Genomic DNA, 20,404 nt, shown 5'->3' with positions numbered 1-20,404 from the left:
ACTTTTAACTTATTATAAGGATGTGAGGGTATTAATCATACACTGATATTGCATCTGTTATTACACGATTATATCATATACAAACGTTTTTCATAGGAACTTATTATGGCAGTAATGAAGCAATTCATTAATCCAAGCTGTTACGACGAAATCCAAGAAATGCAAAAACACTCACCTATTGGCTGTAGAGTTAGACGTGGCCGAGATTGGGTGTGGGCAGATCAAGACAATGGAGGTCCTGGAACTGTTGTTGGGCATTTATACGATGGTATGTGGAACCTCACATAGTATCTGTAAAACTTGTGTATAAATTGGCAATTTTTTAAGAACTATTAACTCAATAATATATTGGAGGATTTTGAAATTTGGCCATATTGGATAAAAACTAGGGCAACAGGTCAAAGCAGAAGACATCAAATAGAGGCAAAGAAAAACTTGGTTAACAGTATTGGTGTCACAATGATTTTTTATATGAATAAACTTATGCTAGTTTTATATTATCTTAATTGTATCTCAAATGAGTTCGAAAATGAAACAATTTGTGTCAAAAAGTAAATCACCATGATAAATCAATAAAAAGCTATGTTTACGTAGATTCTAAATCTTCATCGATATTTGTCATAGTTTGTGTCTCTATGATATATTAGGTTATGTTAGAATATTACTCATCTTAGGTTTAAAAAGTAGGACATGAAGTCAAAAGAAAGGAAAGCCTTGTTCAACTTTAATATTCAATATGCAAAAGACACAAAGTATTCTTTCTAGATGTCACTTTTATTTGGATGTTACATTTTTTTAAAAGAATGAATAAATAAATATTAAATAAATACATATATAAATGAAATTCCATTTTTTAAAGATATACTATGCTCAAGTTTGATTTTTAAAAATAGTAATAATTGCAACACAGTCTCTTTGTATGTATAAAATAAACATGTTTGGAATTCATTTAAGGTAGATATGATATGTTTGAACTCTACACACTCTATGTGGTCCCATATGAATATATTGTGTCATTAAAAGAACTGGCAGTTTTTTTAAAGAAAATACCAATTTTACTTGACCCGTAATAGAGAATGCAGCTTTCCATACATAGTTTATTAACAAAGTCAGTTAGAATTTCATGGATTTCAATGCATTTCTTAGATAAAAATATTTTATCAAAAGATGAGCATAGTATATCTTTAAGCTATGAAAGTGTTAGAAAGTATGTACAGAACGACAGTCTTTTGAAGTCACGTTTTGTAATGCCTTTCTTTCTACCAGGACATTTTGATGAAATTTAAAACCTATAATGATTATATAACGGGCAACAAAATTAGGCACCGCCAATAATGAAGCAGTCATTTATTAATTGTTGCTTCCTCACATTAAATCAGCTTCTTAATTGTATTTTTTTATTTCTTGTCGTCTAAAGAAAAAAGTGAAAACAGTTCTATTAACTTCTCAATTAATTAAGAAAGATTAAAACAGCAAAAAGTGTACGATATTATCTATATAGATCTACGTCGGATGATTAACATCACCCAAAAGACAATTGTTAAACTTGTTTTCTTTTTTAATATTTACGTTTTACAATATTTTTTCATTATCGGCAGCAAAGTACAATAGACCGGTGCACATCCTAAAAACGTAGATAATATGACTTTATTTTGATAGCTTAAATGGCTTAGTGAATCATGACGTATAACATTACAAAGACTGAGTAGTCATCTACAATACGGGTTTAGCAGACGATGAAATTTTGTCTGAATCAACTTTTAAAAAGGCGGATTTGGCCGCTTTTCTTTTAATTTTACAGTTAGTTTTAAATGTACAATATCTTAAAACATTACAGGCTTGATCTTTATATTTTTGAATTAAATGGCCTTTTTATATGTACATCAAATGAAGTTTTCTTTACTGGTTTGTTCATTTGAACATTTTAATAATTGAGATGGGACGGATCGTATTCTGATCACACGTGTGTGTAATTTTTATATGTAAGTGTTACAGGGATATTTTATCCCATATATAAACTCACTAATGGGTCCCACAGAGAGAAGACGCAGATGTCAGCACACAGTGGTCATAAAGAGGCATTAGCAGCTACGGTCAAGACGTATACTAGTAAATGGAGTTCTTTATGTTTAAATTATTTTATATACATAAGTTTATACTTAAAATGATTAATTTTTTTGTCAGATACGAAACCTCGTATATGTCTGAACACCACAGACAAAACATATATTTGTACTTATACATTATATAACAATAATATTTATAAAATTTATTAACCAATTTTGTGTACGACACTACACTACGACATTTGTTCATATTAATGCTTGTCTAAAAAAAACAAATTATAGTGTTCATAAATATGCTTGTCCAAACACCATGAAAAAGCCAAAATTGTCTGAATACCACAGACAAAAGAAGACTCATTGTTTCATAATGTTATCATGCTTATTTCCGAATATATATATTGTCCAGGCACTGCGGTTTGCATACCACAGATGGACGAAATATTGATTAATGTAGGGATCCATTTGACGGCGTTATTAACGCTTGACTGCGATAAAAATCCTAGTCGTTTATATGTTTCTACATTATTTTATTGCTTGAATGGACTGCTGCTAGAAATGTTTAAAAACATTTTTCAAAATCATGACCGACGATCAAGAAGTTGTAAACAGCCAGTCCAATATTTCAAATATATTTGAAAAATTCGGAACGCCTGCTGGATCTTCCGGTCAGTTAGAAGGCATCCAAAACGCAATAATAAAGGTTTAACGGAGTCTCTGACTGAAATAAGGTCTATGGTTAACTCTTTGAAAAGACCTGCTGTTACCTTGGAAGAAACATCAACCTCGAAACGTTTTTGCGCAAGGGAGGATTTATGCTCAGATGATGAAAGCGTGGGAGATTTTTTCATCGATCCTGGGGTCACCGACGGAAATGATGATGAATTTTGCATGTTGGATTTCTACGAGCATACCTCAGAAACAGGAGCGGCGATAAGTGACAAATTAGGCCACTTTGAGCAATACGACTTTACAGGTACAACCGAAAGAAGGAAAATTAAAGGAACTTTGTGACACAAATAAGAGGCCTAACATTGTATATTTCTGCAAGTATCTTTGGTGAATACCGCCTCCGTGGTCGAGTTGTTAGAGTCGATGACTTCTAATCCATTTACTTCTCTGGCGTGGGTTCGATCCCGGGGAGATGCTTTGGTAGTTTAGCGCGGAGGAAGGTACTAGTAGTCTAGTACTAGGGTAACTCTCCAGGAACGATGGTTAGGAAACTACCCGCCTATATGACTGAAATACTTTTGGGAAAATGCGTAAAATGAAACAAACAAAAAATGACCAGTTGTGGCAACAGTTGCCATCTCAAGTCAAAGCACAGGATTTTCTGTTGCAGAGGACGCATCAACAATTTTCGTCTGCTTTAGTACCGGTATTGAAGGTCATTGACGAGTTGAAAACAGATGGACGACCAAAAATGAAAGAGTTGATTGGGGATACTTTTAAACTGTTAATCAATGTATTTGTCAGTACTTCTCAGGTGAGACGTGACATGATAAAAAAGGAACTTCTCCCGCTTTATAGGCCAATTGTACAGCAAACCAATATGCCACTCATCTGTTTGGCGATAAAGTAGATGAACTTAAAATGTTAAGGGACTATAAACTGGAGCTTACATGTACTTCAAGGCTTTATGTTTTAGGGAAACGCCAGAGCATGGCGACCCTGATACCTCAGCACAAACAAAAACATGCGCTCATTTCACAGGGCAACATGACTTTCTATCAACAGCGACGGCGTCAACATCAGAAAAAGCAGAAAAAGAATACTTTCCTATCAAGAGCACAGAAAGTAAGCATAATATGACATATTCTTTTACCATTATTAATTTCTCACACAATTTTCGGGCGGGAGACCAGAATGGCGGTGAATGAGTAGAGAAAAATAACCAAGGATAGATGGATTCTAAAAACTGTAGATGGCTATCGGGTACAGCTGTCAGCAATTCCTTTTCAGTGTAAAAATCCAAAACCATTTAATTTTAAATAAACTAAAAAACAAGCAATACAGATTGAAATTACACGTTTTTTCTAATCAAGGAATAACAGATATTGCAGATAAAAACGTGGACGAGAATACATTTTGAATATATTCACAAGACCAAAATCAGACGGACGGATTAGAATTATTTTGAACTTAAACTACATTAATAACAATTTCGTCAGCAAAATACATTTTGAAATGGAAACTTTGGGATTAGTGACCACAGCAATGAGAAAAAATAGTTATTCCGGCAAGGTTGACATTTCTGATGCCTTTTACACAATACTTATATACGAACGGGACAGATGTTATTTTCGTTTCTTTTCCGAAGGTATAAAATATCAATTTACAGCGCTTGTGATGGGATTAGCAAAAAGCCCACTAATATTCACTAAACTGTTGAAGCCAGTTTTTTTCTCATTTAAGACCGCGGGGTCATTAAAGTTCAATTTATATCGATGACGCATGTTTGCAAGGTCAGTCATACTCCGCATGTGCTCTATATATCAGCGAAACAATTGATTTATTATCCAAGTTAGGATTTCAATATCAATGAGTAAATCTGTCTTGGTTCCGTCGAAAAAGATTGTATTTTTGGGATTTGTGTTGTGCTCTAAAACAATGACTATAAGATTAACAAAGGGAAAATGTGATGATATCATAGAGGTATTCACTAACATAATGATGCCGGCGAATAACAATTAAATAAATTAAAAGATTTTTGGCAAACTGGTTCCAGCATCACCGGGGCCTTATGCATGCTCCGTTGTACATGAAACCTTTAGAACGACATAAGTAAAGGGAACTGAAAAATCAAAAGGGGAATTTTAATAGTTTTTTTACAATTGCGTCAGATATTTTGTAACATTTGCGATGGTGGATCACTTATATAAATTCGTGTTTCAAACATATTCTTTGGTAAATATGTGGGGCGCGTATGATAACACAGGAAATAGGAGAACAAATGGATTTTAGTCGGCTAAAGAACAAAGACAGAATGGAGAATATCACCCGAGATGTTCAAAGCAATATGTTGGTCTTTCCCGTCCTTAAATATAGATTTATTTGCATCTCGCTTAAATAACAAGTTTTCGACGAATATTTCAAGACAACCTGACCTTACTGCTTTTGCTAGAGACGCTTTGTCATTCTTGTGGCATGATAATTGTAATTAATGTTTTCCACCTTTCAGTGTAATAGACAGGGGCCTGCAAAAAGTAGAAATAGATCAAGCATATCTACTGTGTTAAGTAGCACCAATGTGGTCTACCCAGACTTGGTGGCCGACATAAATACAACTTATTGTTGCACCATGCATTCTACTTCAACACCCTCAAGACATCCTTACGTTGTTATTATTATTATATACCAAACTTCTTAAGCACTTTTTTCATGCACATTGACACGTTCAAAGGTACTGTACAATATAACTAAATAAATAAAACAATATTTAAAAGAAAGAAAAAATTAAAACATCAATATTGCTCAAGTCACAAATTCAAATCAAATGTAGTTTAAAAAAGTTAAAAAGACCCACATAAATAATAAAATTCAGGTATGAACCTAAAAAATAATCAGTCCAAATTAAACCTCTTAAATAAGTGAGTTTTAAGTGCTCTCTTAAACACTGTTAGAGTTTCACAGCTTTGAAGTGTTCTAGGTAGGGCATTCCAGAGTTTAGGGGCTGCCGTCATAAAAGCACGATCACCATAAGTCACAGTCCTACTACGCGGTACAACAAGTGCTAAGCAATCATTTTGGGACCTAAGTGGTCTGGATGGGGTATAAATGTCTAGCATGTTTCGTATGTACGTATGTGCCTGTCCATAGAGCGCCTTGAACACAAATGTAAGGAGTTTGTACTCGACTCTGATGTTCACAGGAAGCCAATGTAGTTCCTTTAAAACTGGGGTTATTTGGCAGTTTCACGGTGTCCTGGCAATAACACGATCAGCCTTATTTTGAACATTTTGGAGCTTGTTGAGAACGTACTTTGGAGATCCATATAGTAACGAATTACAGTAATCTAATTTTGATGTCACTAACGAGTTTAACAAGGTTCTGGTTGAATCAACAGTCAAGTATTTCCGAATTTGACCTATCTGTCGTATTTTCATGAAGCATGAACGAGAAACTGAGTTCACATGTTGTTCCATGTCTAAATGAGAGTTTAATACGGCGCCAAGGTTTCTAACTGTTGTTGATGGTTTTATTACAGAATCACCGACTCTTACAGTAAGATCTTCAACATCACTTCGTTTTGGTACAAAGACGATCACCTCTGTTTTGTCCGCATTGAGTTTCAGAAAGTTATTATTCATCCATAGTATGATGTCATTCAGGCATGCTTCAATTCGTCGCAAGGTCGCATTGCGTGAAATGGCTTACTTTGGTTTAAATGCCATGTACAATCTACAGATATGATTTTATCCATTGTAAAGGTTTGCCTACTATTCCGAAGTGTTGTTCGAGCCGGCAAAGGAGGGTACTATGGTCAATCGTATCAAAAGCAGCAGATAAGTCAAACATTACTAGAACAGTAGCTTCATTCTGATCAAGAGAGTGGAGAATGTCATTCTGTACACATATCAGTTGTGCCATCGGCCGGGAAAGAAACACCCATTAAAAAAGATGAGGCTGGCTCTTTTTCCCATATCAGGAAATCGCTTGAAGATAGAGGGATTTCAAATGAAGCTTAACAGATAATCATTAATTCGTGGCGGAGAACAACCAGGAAACAGTCTTAAACATATCATAAACAATGGTTTTATTTCTGTGAAGGGAAACAAGATCCCTTTAAACCCCTTGTAACAACAGTGATAGCTTTTTTGTCTCACCTCTATTCAAAAGGGATAACCTACAGTGCAATTAGTATTGCCAGATCAGCAATTTGCGGGTTTGTTAGATAACTTCGAATGTAGATCTCAGCAATAATAACCTGATATCACGATAAATGAAAGGTGTATTTAACACAAGCCCGGCACTTCCGAGGTTTAAAGTGATATGGGACGTGCGAACAGTTTTAGATTTTTTATCAAAAACAGAAATTGATACATTATTATTTTTGGCTGAAGAAATAGGCATGTTGTTTTTATTGTTGTCAGCTCAGCAGTGTCAAACACTCCATCTTATTTGTTTGGAAGACATTAATATTTCAGACGAAATATTGATAATATGCACTCCATATTTATTAAAAACATCGAAACCTGGTCGACACCAGAACCCCTTTTTTGTTTGACAGTTTTAAACCAGATAAACGCTTGTGTATTGTCAGCGTCATAAGTGAATATTTACAGAGAACTAAAGATCTCAGAAATTACTGATATCAACAATTAGGCCTCAAAACAAACAATTTGTGGTTGGATTCAGCTAATTATGCACAGAGTTGGGATGCATAGATCATTCAAACCACATAGCACGCGCGCTGCTGCGTATTCAATCGCACACATGCGTGGAGTCCCGTTACAGACGATATTTCAATCTGCAGGATGGAGCAATGCCAAGACATTCGCAAAATTTTATGATAAACCAATATCTTATAACAATGGAAAATCTAGGCAGGCTTTCAAAGATATTGCCAATTAGTGTTTGTTCGAAGCTATGAATAATGAAAAAAATATCACAAACTGTTATAATAATAATCATTATATTTGTATTTGATTACTTTCTATATACCGGTAGTTGTACTTGACATTTACGTTCTGTAAAATTATGATAAATGAATTACTAAATAACGTAATGTCGTTTCTACAATATCGCAAAAAGAACTCTAAATTCTCTGTGGGACCCATTAGTGTGTTTATATGTAGGATGAAATGATATGATTAAGCTAGGCTTACCTGTAGGCGAAGGTTAATCATGATATAATCCATATAAAACTCACTAAAGGCTCACACACCAACCCGCTACCTTCCCGTTTAAACTGATTTTATTCGACATTATTTACTCTAAAATATGACCGCTGGCTGCTGATAGCTGCGTCTTCTCTCTGTGTGAGCCCTTCATGAGTTTTAGCTGGACGAAATCATGATTAACTTTCACCTTACATATTAGATTTATAGTAATGTTGTAATTGTACAATATATTTGCCATCGTTGAAAGAAAAACTAATAAAACAAAACGTTATTTTATACAAGCTGCATGTATTTGATGTTTAATGGAAATGCCTAAGATACTCACATATCATAAACATATTGGTTGATAATGAATATATCTTTAATTAAAGCCATCCATATCAAGTATAGAGATTAATTGTTACCAATATATTTTTCTTACTTTTTCATTGAAACTTCATTCCAACCTTTGAATATCTTGCTTCAAAGTAGTTGTTATTTTGGTGAATTCAATTTGACGTTTTTTTCAAAACGTTTAAGCAATGTTTAAAATTTCTTTTCGTAGAGCTTAGAAAGTACTGGTGTTGGGTCGAATGGGACATAGGTGGGGACATTAATGTTTACAGATGGGATGTGCAAGGAAAATGTGACTTGACTATCGTTGATGAAGAAAGACAACCTGAAGAAGAGGAAATTATAATGGTCGGATGCAAGGTTGCACCTGGTATGTGAAAAAAAGTAATCGTAATAAATAGACGAGATTTATATATCGTTTTCAGGGAAAAAATTACTTTGAAGGCCTTTGTTTACTTTAAAACATTTTGTTAAAATATAATTGCTGAAAGTCGTCTGAACACGTTTTGCAAAGAGTCACGGTTTTGAGGTATTTCGTTTACATTTTCGCAACGTATGTATGCAAATATTTTTAGCAATATATGATACAATTTTTTTTATTATTGTCTCAAAGAATCATGTCTTTTCTAAATAAACAATTTTCATGTTAAGAATGTTTGCAAGGCAATAGCGATACGTATGACACTATATGGTGTCATAAAGTGAAGTATGATAAATAGTAATATTAAACTAAGAATAACACTTCTTTTTTCTAAAAGAAAGTAACGTTGCACAACGGAATGTTGTTGTATGTCCCAAGTACATATGTAAGATTTATACACTGCCATTTCAGAGAAGACATATTGTCATGTATAAGTTTTAAGACTGTTATCAACGACTAAATGTCATTTTGATTTCTTTTAACTCGAAACTATTTCTGTACCAAATTTTATTAAGCATATACAAAGCGAGAACAATAATGTAATTTATAAGGCAGTGAAAATGTCTTGGCAATATAAGTAGATGCCAGGTAGACATCCTAAGCAATATGTCACTTAAAAATCTGAAGATGCAAATTAAAACTCTGTCTAATATCAGTTATCTCATTTTAAGTATGCATAACTGAAAATATAATCCTATTGAATTTTGATCTAAAGCGAGCAACAAAAAACCAAAGGATTTTCAAGTACAATGGTACTAAATGTTTAAAATCTTTAAAGCATTATGCTATTATTTCTGAGTATTTGGTTAGCTTTATGTATGTTTAAGTGTTATTTGAGTTTTGATTATTCTATTATTTTCTGATTTAGCATGTGATCTGTGTCTGATATTATTATGAATTTTAGGAGAAGGCTATGAAGGAAACTCCTCCCATGTGATTGGAATTGCCATAAAATATATAGATGATAACAAAATGCAGGTTTGAACAAATTTCATTGAGTGTTATCAAAGACGTCATACATTTAGCATCTCCTTTCTAATATAAAAATGACGTTGCATGTAAGTTAGTAATATTGTTTCCTTATCAGACTGGTGTTTCCGTTAGTTTTACCAATGCTTGTAACTTCATATAGCATGAGGTTTGCAAGATGAGCCGCGATTTAGCGCATTTTATAAATGAACTGCATACAAATTACATCTTTACAGCGTTTTTAAGAATAAAACTGCATGCCAAGGACGACATCAGTTTGTTAGAAAATAGTTACCAATGAATTGACATTATTTCTCATTTAAACTTTATTTTAAAGGAAAGCATTGATCATTCATAACCTCCCGTTTACAAGAACCATTTAGACATACTTTAACATGAGTTTATGTATCTTTAACATATGATAACCTCATATTGTTTTCTTATCTGACCAAGACTACTCAACGATTTGGCATATAATTTAAGTTTTTATTATGGTTAAAGTCAGATTTTTGTACCCCCACTTTAGTGGCGGGCATTTAGATTTACCCTTGTCCGTCCTTCCGTCCGTCCATCCGTCCGTGTTACAAACCAGAGCTACATTATGGGGTTTGGTCTTTGATGTCATTCATTCCGTTTCTCCTGTGGGATTATTTTCTGCATTGTGGGGTTAAAAAGAACAAATGAAATAACAAAAGAAAACCCCATAATGTAGCTCTGGTAAGAATGTCCATTCTTTTTTGTGACGCAGGTAACTCAAAAAGTATTTGACCTAGAGTCATGAAACTTTACAGGAATGTTGATCAGCATGTGTAGTTGTGCACCTGGGTTTTTTTCGTCTGGATATTTTCAGTATTTGTAGAGTTATTTCCCTTGACTAAGTAAAAACTGTTTCATTATGTTGTTATTTGTTCCTTGAGTGTATGAGTTAGAATCAACCAACTTTACAGGAATAATGATCAACATCACTAAATTACAGGAATAATGATTCACATCACTGTGAAGCTAGGACTTTGCATGTGGATTTTTTTTCTTGTCTTGCATAGCTCAAAAAGTATTTCACTTGTAGGCCTGAAAGTTTACAAGAATGTTGGTCAGCATGTGTATTTATGCACCTTGGGGTTTGCTTGTGGATTTATTCAGTATTTGTAAAGTTCTTGTCCTTTATTTTTGACCTAGTTTCATAATATTGACAGAACAGTGGCGCGGTGGGGGCACCCGTGTCCTATGGACACATTTCTAGTTATACATATACTTAATGAAACGAGACGGTAACATTTGTTTTACATTAGTTTTATGTTAAACTAGATGTGTTCGACATTTCCACTCTTAAAACTTACTTGTAAAAGGAAGCATCAAATAAAAAAGTAATGTATCTCGAACCTAGGTAAGATGGGATGATGATGGGTCGAGAGAAAACCTTATGTATGGAAAAGATGGAACACCTAAGCAATTGGTGCTTGCGATTGACAAAGGTGAATTTAGTATTATTCTTCGTCAGTGCTTTTGAAAACAATTATATTAGCTCTTATTTTCTGTACCTAACACAAGGTTTGGTAAAAAAAACTTGAAAGAGATTCATGATAAAGATTGGGTTTAGTAGATCTATTTGGAGAAATACCGACACCTTTGTATGTGTATCTTATTTCTAACTAACGATTTCTTAAGCATTGTTTTCTTTGTCGCATTTAACGATATTATTGTGATAAAAATATGTTTATTTAGGAATAAGGAAGCAAGATCACGAAAATTGTAGAAGTGAAGGTGAAAATCCTATTGTATATGATGATTCAGCTCTTAAACAAAAATGCAAGTATATTTTATTAATTCATATTTAACATAACATGCAGTGTTTTATTGATTGACCATGAACAATTACATGATCCAAAAAAAAGGTTTGCAATACATATGTTATGATCTTTATGCAGTGCTAATATTCACCAGGGTATGATAAACGTTTTAAATGTTATTTGAACGAACAAATAGAGCAGAAGCATGCAAACCTTAAAGTCAGAGAGGCATCTGTCAAAACTCTTTAAATAAAGACCTTTATCTTTATGACTTGAAGAGACAATAAAATAGTCCTCTTCCAATGTAATCTAACGTGATTCACATTACTGCATTATAAAACAGACAGGACAGTCTACGGTATTATTATTCGATATACAAGTTTGCATAGCATACGAAAGTAATACTCACACGCCATATGACGACAGACTGGACGTTAATAAGTTGCAAACCAAATTACATTAGACTGAAAAAATACTTCTAAGCTCAATTTAAGTCAACATTTTTTATGCATTCTCTTTTTATAAAGCATGTTACAGTGGCAATAGACATTTATTATCCGTGTTTTGTAGTATAATATTGCACGATTTATTGCTCAAACATGTCAAATGCTTTGTTATTTTTTTCCTGCGCGTTTGAACTCGAAATGTATATTATTTTCAACAAGGCACTCAAAATTGATATTTTTAACGAAACAGTTAATGTAATACAAAATGTATGAGCAAATCAGAGAAAATTTTATACATTGGTTTAAAAAAAACGAAAACATTTTCTAGAATGATTGAAAACTGAATAAATTGACATAAAAATCTTATTTTGTAAAATAAACATCTCTCTATTAGCTCTGCCGGCACCTCCTGAATTCCTTGAAGTTTATGACATATTTGAGAATACAGCTAATGTACGTTGGCAAAAATGCAGGGATGACAAGATGAGCTCAAATTCAAAATACGTTGTTACTTATGTAGAGAAAAACAAGCCACACAAGAAAATACTTGTTGACGTTGTTGCAGCTGTTTCCTGTATCTTAGATGATCTTAAACCGGCATCCGACTATTCCGTTGATGTAAAGTTGGTCAGCAATGATGGCGAGTCATTGCCCACAAAAACCTATTCATTCAAAACAAGGGAAACAGGTACTTACTGTATATTTTGAATTCAAAGCTATATTTCGCAAACTTTTTTTCTAGCCAATAAGTCTATGTTTGGATGTTTGGCATAAAATATTTATTCTTTACAGGAAGGTAAATCAGGTACGAGAACCATCCTTCTGGTTTTGAAAATGTGTCTCTTTTCTTTCCGAATTTCTTAACAAATTCAAAAGTAAATTGGGATCAAAGAGTCATAAAATTCGATAAGGGAAAGCTTACCGACAATAACAAAGGATCGCAACCTGTTAATCAGTTATTCCATTGACTGCGACTCAACAAAACACAAAAGGAATTTTTATTGCCAAATAGAGATGCACAAGCTACCTTGATTTCTCAGACACTTTTACTCTACAAATATTAGTTTAAACAAATATTTTGTTCAAGTTTTGTCTCAGTAAATAAGTTAAGTTTGACTGTTTTGAAATGTCATTGGTTACATAACCACCTAGTCGATAGGAGTTTAAGGCTTTGTGCTCATTTTTTATAGTCTTAGTTTTTTAATATAGACTTAATTACGATTTATATAAATAATTCAAAGCTTCAACAATTTGTATGTTTGAATGAATCAATCAGCTTCATTGTATGTGGAACTACGTAGGGAATAGTCATATTCAAGTTTATATATATTCAAAGACATAAGGACATTTGATGCCCTGTGACTTTTTTCATTCACGTAGGAAATATAATTACCAAGTGATATGATACAATGTGTGTCAGAAATCACAGACTGAAATTTGTTCAAACTTTATGGATGGTTTCACTGCAAAGAGGAACTTTACTAAGCACAACAGTTTCTCGATGATTTATTATTTTTATATGTTACGTTTGCACGAAATGTTTCTCACTACCATACCACCATTAGTTGATACTTTCCAGATGAATAAATTCATAATGTCTTTTTGTTGTTGTTGTTTTTTTTTTTGTTTTTTTTTTGTTTTTTTTTACAAGTTTTGTTCACTGTGTTCTGTTAAATTATGGAGTCATGTGCCTTATCGTACCTTATGATGCCTTAACCAAGGAAAATTAAAACCTTTGTCCATGCTTTTTCCCACCATCAACATACTGAAATTCAACAAAAATAAATGCATTACAATGGCCAAAAAAGCTGGACACTTGATTATTTTTTTCAAACTAAGATGGAACCGTTCATGTACTATATCCGGTAATGTTTGTTTCAATAATTTCTGCAGCAATAGTTTTGCCACTTTACATGTTATTGCAATACTCTTATATTTCTGATTTAGATAAAATCACTTTACATCATATTCTTGTGTTTAATGTATTGTAATGTTGCAAAAAGTCAGTCCTTGTGTCAGATAAATACGTTGTTTCGTAATCTTGAAATGTTTTTTAGATACAGATGATACATGCTACGAAGACTGGAAACTTACTGAAAAAGATGCGTCTCGACTTGCAGAAGCAGTAGGAATGAACTGGCAAATACTTGGCCCGCCGTTAGGAATAAGAAACGTGAAACTTCATCATATTATAGAAAATAACATGACCGTGGCTTTACGCATCTATGACATGTTCCTGACGTGGGTAACTCAAGACAAAGACAGTACCTTTAGGACTTTATGTAAAATTCTGGAGAAATATCCTAGTGTTTATGTTGATCGAAAAATCTTAAGTGAAATGAAACAAGAACACCCATTAATAAAATAACTTGGGGTAAGTTACTAATTACTAGTGTAAAAAGGGAACAAACAACTTAATATCTTCCAAAATCAAACAACAGTTTCTCATAATATTTATGGTATGACTTCAAACCCTTTTCGACATTTAATGATTTTTTTCATGCAAACAGATGATCCAAACAAAATTTTATTATTCAGTTTGATTAATTAGGCACTGATAAAAGTGATGACATTTATTACTAACTAACTAACTAACTAACTAACTAACTAACTAACTAACTAACTAACTAACTAACTTACTTACTTACTTACTTACTCATTAACTAACTAACTAACTAACTAACTTACTTACTTACTATCTATCTATCTATCTAACTAACTAACTGACTAACTAACTAATTAACTAACTAACTAACTAACTTACTGTTACGTGATAATATCCATATTGTTGTTCACTATTATACATATAAATGTTTAAAACTAGCACAAAGGCATCAGATGGACAAATAGCATATACAAGAATTTATTTAGTCACCCCACTTGTATGGAGGGCGTTCGTTGCCAAAATTCCAGACATGTAAAGTGTTCCTTTTTAAAATGACTTTTGAAAATGCGAACTTGTATGCCTACCATTTTTATTGTAAACCTCTTAATTCAATCTTTTATTTGAAGGTTACCCCAAACAATTTAATAATATTAAAATACCAAACACTAAAACACAAAAATTTAAAAGTTCGATCTTCCATGCTGCAATAAAAAGGTGTTTTAAAAAACTTTTAAATTTTTGAATAAAATATTTTAAACTAAAGTTTAAATACAAAATAGATTCCCCAAAAGTTTAAACGAATTTAAGTAAGATAACCCCCCCTCCGGGTAAGAATTTAAATATTGCGGAAAAGGTATAAAAAAGGCGCCTCTCCCCCATTTTAAATAAAATAAGGAAAAAACGGATTTTTTATAAAATATTAAGTTTTAATTTTGTTTCAAAAGGATACAAACATAAAATTTCTGATTTTACATTTATAATGAAGATAACTTATGCATTACCTTATTTTTTAACATCGTGTTCTTATCAGTTACAAATTATTTATCATTTTTAGTGATTAGCCTGTCCGTGCTCTGCCTTGTGCCCTGTCCTGTGTTTTGTTTTGGGTCCGCCTTGGCTTCTTTGCCACTTGTTCTTGTTGCTGGGTCATGTGGGGTTGCGTTCATTGAGCGCCGCCTTTTCCTTGTTTATCTTGTTTATCATATATTCCTGAGAAACATCGGCGATTGGGAAATTTTTAGGAAACAATGACCAACTTCAAGGGGTAATTTTATTAATAATGTAAAAAACCACCCAATATTCTTATATTGGTATCATTGAAAAATGTATTGGCACAAATTTCATTTTCAACAAAAACTATGCAAGTATATTTTAAAGCGGCCACCAAGATTTCCTTTCCGAAATCAAGAAAATACTTATCCGTAGCACATATGTACAGTCTTTAATAAGGTATTTTCAGTATGAATAAAAACTTTTTGCACTTGTTCATAATCCCTCATGTACAGACTCAATCAAACCGAGTCTGCAATTCTTATGTAATTTTGTAGTGATTAATGCTTCGGAGGGATCACTTTGTTTCCAGATTTTTATACTTCACAACAGCAGGTTTCAAGTGCCGCGAGGCAGCTGTAAAAAGTTGCCCCGTACTTCACTTCAGTGTTGTTATATTTTTCTGGTCTTTCGGGATCATTGATGCCAGCGCTATTAAGTGTTGAGAATTGAGTACCGTTCAAGCCGGTGCTAGGGGGCGTGAGGCAGGTTGCACTTGTTCATTATCCCTCATGTGCAGACTCAATCAAACCGAATCTGCAATTCTTATGTAATTTTGTTGTGATTAATGCTTCCGAGGGATCACCTTGTTTCCAGATTTTTAATATACTTGTTCAAAACTTATGGTCTTAACTTCATTCAATATTTATTTTTCTTTTTGAATAAAGTATCTAAAGAAGCGACGTTATTTTTTTTCCGAATATATGAGTGTGGATTTAAGAGAAAAAAAACAACGATAAGTTAGAAACAAAATTTTTAATACTTCTATGTAATTAATTTCATTTTTAAGGCATCACTAGAAAGTTCATTAAGGATTCTTAAGCACTATTAAGTGTTGAGAATTGAGTACCGCTCAATCCGGTGCTAGGGGGGTGAGGGATGTTGCACTTATTCATTATCTCTCATGTACAGACTCAATCAAACCGAGTCTGCAATTCTTATGTAATTTTGTTGTGATTAATGCTTCCGAGGGATCACTTTGTCTCCAGAATTTTTTTACTTGAGTCTAAAAATTATCAACGCCGCCTTTCTTGATGATCTTGTTTATCATATTCTAAAATTATCAAAATTGATCAAGAAATAAAAAAAAGTAAGTAGGGGCGCCATGTTTCTCTTACTGAATTTCATAGTGTGTTTTTTTTTTTTACTTGGGATCATATGCCGTTTTTCATGGTATGGCACTTACGTGTCACGTTGAAGTTCCATGATAATCACCATATTAACACATCTGCGGATGTTTCAAAATTCAAAACTGTACGCAGTTTCATGTTGAATTTTGCTTAAGCCGGTGCTAGGGGGCGTGGACGATAACTTGCTTTTTCCATTACCGTCCATGAGCAGGCTCAATCAAACCGGCCTGCAACATTCTCAATTTTTGTCGTTTGGGCGTTCTTTAGGGATTTCTTATTTTCTCTATTTTACAGAAAGTAACATGATAAACTTTTTAACGAAAAGTTAATTCATTTTGATTTAATTCCTTTTTATTTTGAGGCATTATATAATTATATATCATAAATCGTATTAATCACACTTTTATTTCAATCCAAAATTATCAAAATATATTACGAAATAAAAAAAAAAGTTTTGGAGGGAACGCCGTGTTTTTCTTACCAATTCGAGAGTGTTATTTTCAGACTAAAAAAAAACAACAACAAAATCAATACATCTATTTAATTCATTTTTATTTCCGAGGCACTCATAGAAAGCTTATGGAGTAATCTTTCATTTGATACAAATTATATTGGACTTTTTATAGAAAAAAAGAAAAAGTTAGAATGGACGCCGTGTTTTCCTTCACTTTAGAGAGGCGACGGGTATTATACCTGTCCGTACATTTCCGTGATAGAAGATCGTAAGTACTCAGAGAGGGGCGGGGCGTCATGCATGACTTAAAATCGTTTAACTTTGTGAATCAACTTTTGTCATTTTAAACATGTAACTGTGTAAATGTACTGTTGTAGTTCTACGACTGGAAACACGTTTTATTAAATTATATTTTCTGCATTCGAGTTTTACATTTCATTTGTGTTTTTCAGGTACATATATATATCCACAAGTGTGTAAACATGCTTATGTATTATATGCAATGGTAGATACGAACTTGTAAATGTGTGTTAGGCCAGTTGTAAAGATTTACATGTAAACTTGTTATTTAAAAGCGGGTGCCTTCAATTAAAAGATTGGATTAAGAGGCATATAATTTGCTGTGCACGAATGCAATCAAAAATGCTAGACATACATGTTCGCATTTTCAAAAGTAGTTTTCAAAAGGAACACATTACATGTTTGGAATTTTGGCAACGATCGCCCTCCATACACTTGTTACACTTGTTTTCACATCCCATAACGATCTATTGTGCATTCAAATTTCTTCTTATGATTTATACATGTATGTGATACTTTGTTATGCAGTCACAGAAGGTAGCTCTCGGCAACCATTAATTGAAAGTTATATGTTCTGTTGATTACTAAGTTATATCCTAGAACTTGACATAAAACAATGTTTCAATTTAAACATCTACTTGTTTGAGGAGACATTAATGGTCTTACATCAGAATTGCCTGATCTTGTGCCAGCTAATGATAAAGTACATTCTTATTTTTGCAAGATAATTTGTTGAAGATAGTTACCTTCTGAGAAACTCTCTTGACAAAGGTCCTGTTAATAGTAATGGTATACAAATGCTTGATATTTGTAAGCAAAGTGGTATAAGAATTTTAAATGGGAGACTGTAAGATGAAAAAAAATGTTACTTGTGTTTGGAAAACAGGAAAGCGTAATAGATTAGGTTATTTCAACCTCATTACCAAATTATCTCCTGATAATGTGTGTAATGAATGAAATTCCAGAACAATAAGGGATAAAAGTTAAACATAGTAATAAGATGGGGAAAAAATGTTCTTGAAAACTCTTCAGGAGACCCAAAGTTGTGTTATGTTCGAATCCCAAATTATTTCGAAAATGATTATGTCACGGTATTGAACTGTTCTGTAATAAGGGGAAGGGAGGTAGTTTGTAGGCGGCCCAATAGCTTAGTCAGTAGAGCCGCAGTACGGTATTCCGAGTGTTAACTTAACAGTCAAACTAGAACTCTTTTGGTATAGAAACATAGCTAGCTTTAAGTTATAGACTTACTTTTAATTATGCAACACACAAAAGTTTCTTTTTAGCTTATCATTAATTTCATCTGATAAAGAAGTTTTATTGACAAAGTTAAGTGTGTATGTATACATACACGGCATTTATGATTCGCTTTGTTAATTGATATAGCAATAATGTTGAAACTAATATACAAAGCTAAGAATAATAGAGCATTTGAAAAGTTAAAAAGGATAAAGGTGTGTGTATATTAACAGTAACAGATTGACATAGGTATATTTTAGAATTATGTATCTACTATGTCATGTAAAGAAATGTCTGAATTTAAGGTCGGATGTTTACACTATAGTGATGTGTATAATTTTTAAGTAAAAAATGTATATACAAAAATGATTGTTAATCAGATATGTTAAGAGTATTATCAATATATATACTTGTTATGTCAACTTGTAATTTCAATTAGCAAACAGGCATTATATGAATGTAGATGCATTATCTTGTTCTTGGTATAGTACATAATGGATATTTGTTGGTCTGACTTGTTGGATTGAGGCGGGTTATGTATGGTGACACCGGATGCAATATTTACATAAGTGGTATAGGCAAGAGTGAAATATATAACATCTGTTGTACGTGTACAGAATGTGCTTTTCTCTTGCATGTAAGACAAACAAGTTTTCTACTGCTTTTATGCTTGTGTCTTCGTCCAAAAGACTGATCTTTGCCATGTAAATATCAAAATTCGCCAATTTTACATTAAATTATAGAGTTACATTGCCATCATCTGTATGACATCTGATTTATTTTTGTATTTTGTTAAAATTTATTTTTTCCGTTTTCTTATATACTACTTGTAATGAAACGTTATTTCCCAAAAATGATATTTGAAAATTGTAATTTATTTTGCTCATTCGCATTCGAAAAAATAACAGCTACAACGAAACATATAGTTGATATATATTTGTGATATTTCAGATATAATTCGTTTGGTCATTGCGAAGCATATTATGAATATACTTATTACGTCATGAAGGTTTAGTCACTAGTTTGTACTTAGACCAATATGTGCACTCATCAGTTCATTTTGTAAGATTTGATAATGCGAATGGATATAATATATCATAATTAGTACTTCAAGATTACATTACATGTTGTTTTTATGCTTTTCAGTGGATTACTGATTTATCCGTGAAAATCATATTTGATAATTTCACAGTGAAAATTATCAAAATATAATTTCACACTTTTCAATGACGAAACTATTTTTTTAAGATTTTCCCCATGTGGTACCTCAATTTAATTTGTGCTGACAATTCTGACAATGTCAGGCTGTTTAGAGAAAAGCAAAGCTTGTAAGGCTGCCTTTCAACAATTCAAATTTTCCAATTTTCTAGCCGCTTATTGAATGTTTACACAAAATTTCGTTTTTACTTGTTTTTAAGCATAAAGTTAAAAGAAAATTTGTTTGTTTGTTGTGTAAGATGTAATTTTATTTCATCTCGTGAACTTAATAAATGTATTTTCACTCGTTGCTACGTCACGCGTGAGAATACTGTTTTTAAAGCCCACTCGATGATCTTACACACAAACAAACAAATATCCTCTATGTCATGTATGTAACTATACTTTTAGCTATGAACTTAGAAAAGAGAAAATAAGAATCCATGAAGAAAGACCAATACGGCAAAATTGAAGCTACAAGATTATGACATGATGTTATTATGTAGAAATTCTTAACATGTACACTGGATAAAATGTTGTCCTCGTTGGCCTTTGGCCTTCTGGATG

At 32.8% G+C, this 20,404-nt stretch overlaps 1 protein-coding gene across 1 annotated transcript; it reads left to right on the top strand.

Annotated features, from left to right (window-relative positions):
* Positions 1 to 90: 90 nt before the first annotated feature.
* LOC132751895 (uncharacterized) lies at positions 91 to 14,430 on the top strand. The gene is made up of 7 exons (XM_060742112.1): positions 91 to 268; positions 8,451 to 8,609; positions 9,565 to 9,638; positions 11,014 to 11,101; positions 11,352 to 11,435; positions 12,257 to 12,550; positions 13,920 to 14,430. Exons 1-7 carry the CDS (start codon positions 106 to 108, stop codon positions 14,228 to 14,230), a joined length of 1,173 nt encoding a protein of 390 aa, XP_060598095.1. The 5' UTR covers positions 91 to 105; the 3' UTR covers positions 14,231 to 14,430.
* Positions 14,431 to 20,404: the final 5,974 nt, after the last annotated feature.

The sequence above is a fragment of the Ruditapes philippinarum genome, unplaced genomic scaffold, assembly GCF_026571515.1.
Source record: "Ruditapes philippinarum isolate M1 unplaced genomic scaffold, ASM2657151v2 ctg2167_1_1_1_1, whole genome shotgun sequence".
NCBI classification, from domain to species: Eukaryota; Metazoa; Mollusca; class Bivalvia; order Venerida; family Veneridae; genus Ruditapes; species Ruditapes philippinarum.
The sequence above is the reverse complement of the archived record's forward strand: the minus strand, read 5'-3'. Positions and strand labels throughout refer to the sequence as shown.

Coding starts and splice junctions, on each gene's coding strand:
- LOC132751895 (XM_060742112.1), top strand. CDS start 106: ATGGCAGTAATGAAGCAATTCATTAATCCAAGCTGTTACGACGAAATC. Junction 11,436..12,256: donor TTCAGCTCTTAAACAAAAAT/GCAAGTATATTT, acceptor TCTCTCTATTAG/CTCTGCCGGCACCTCCTGAA. Junction 12,551..13,919: donor ATTCAAAACAAGGGAAACAG/GTACTTACTGTA, acceptor AATGTTTTTTAG/ATACAGATGATACATGCTAC.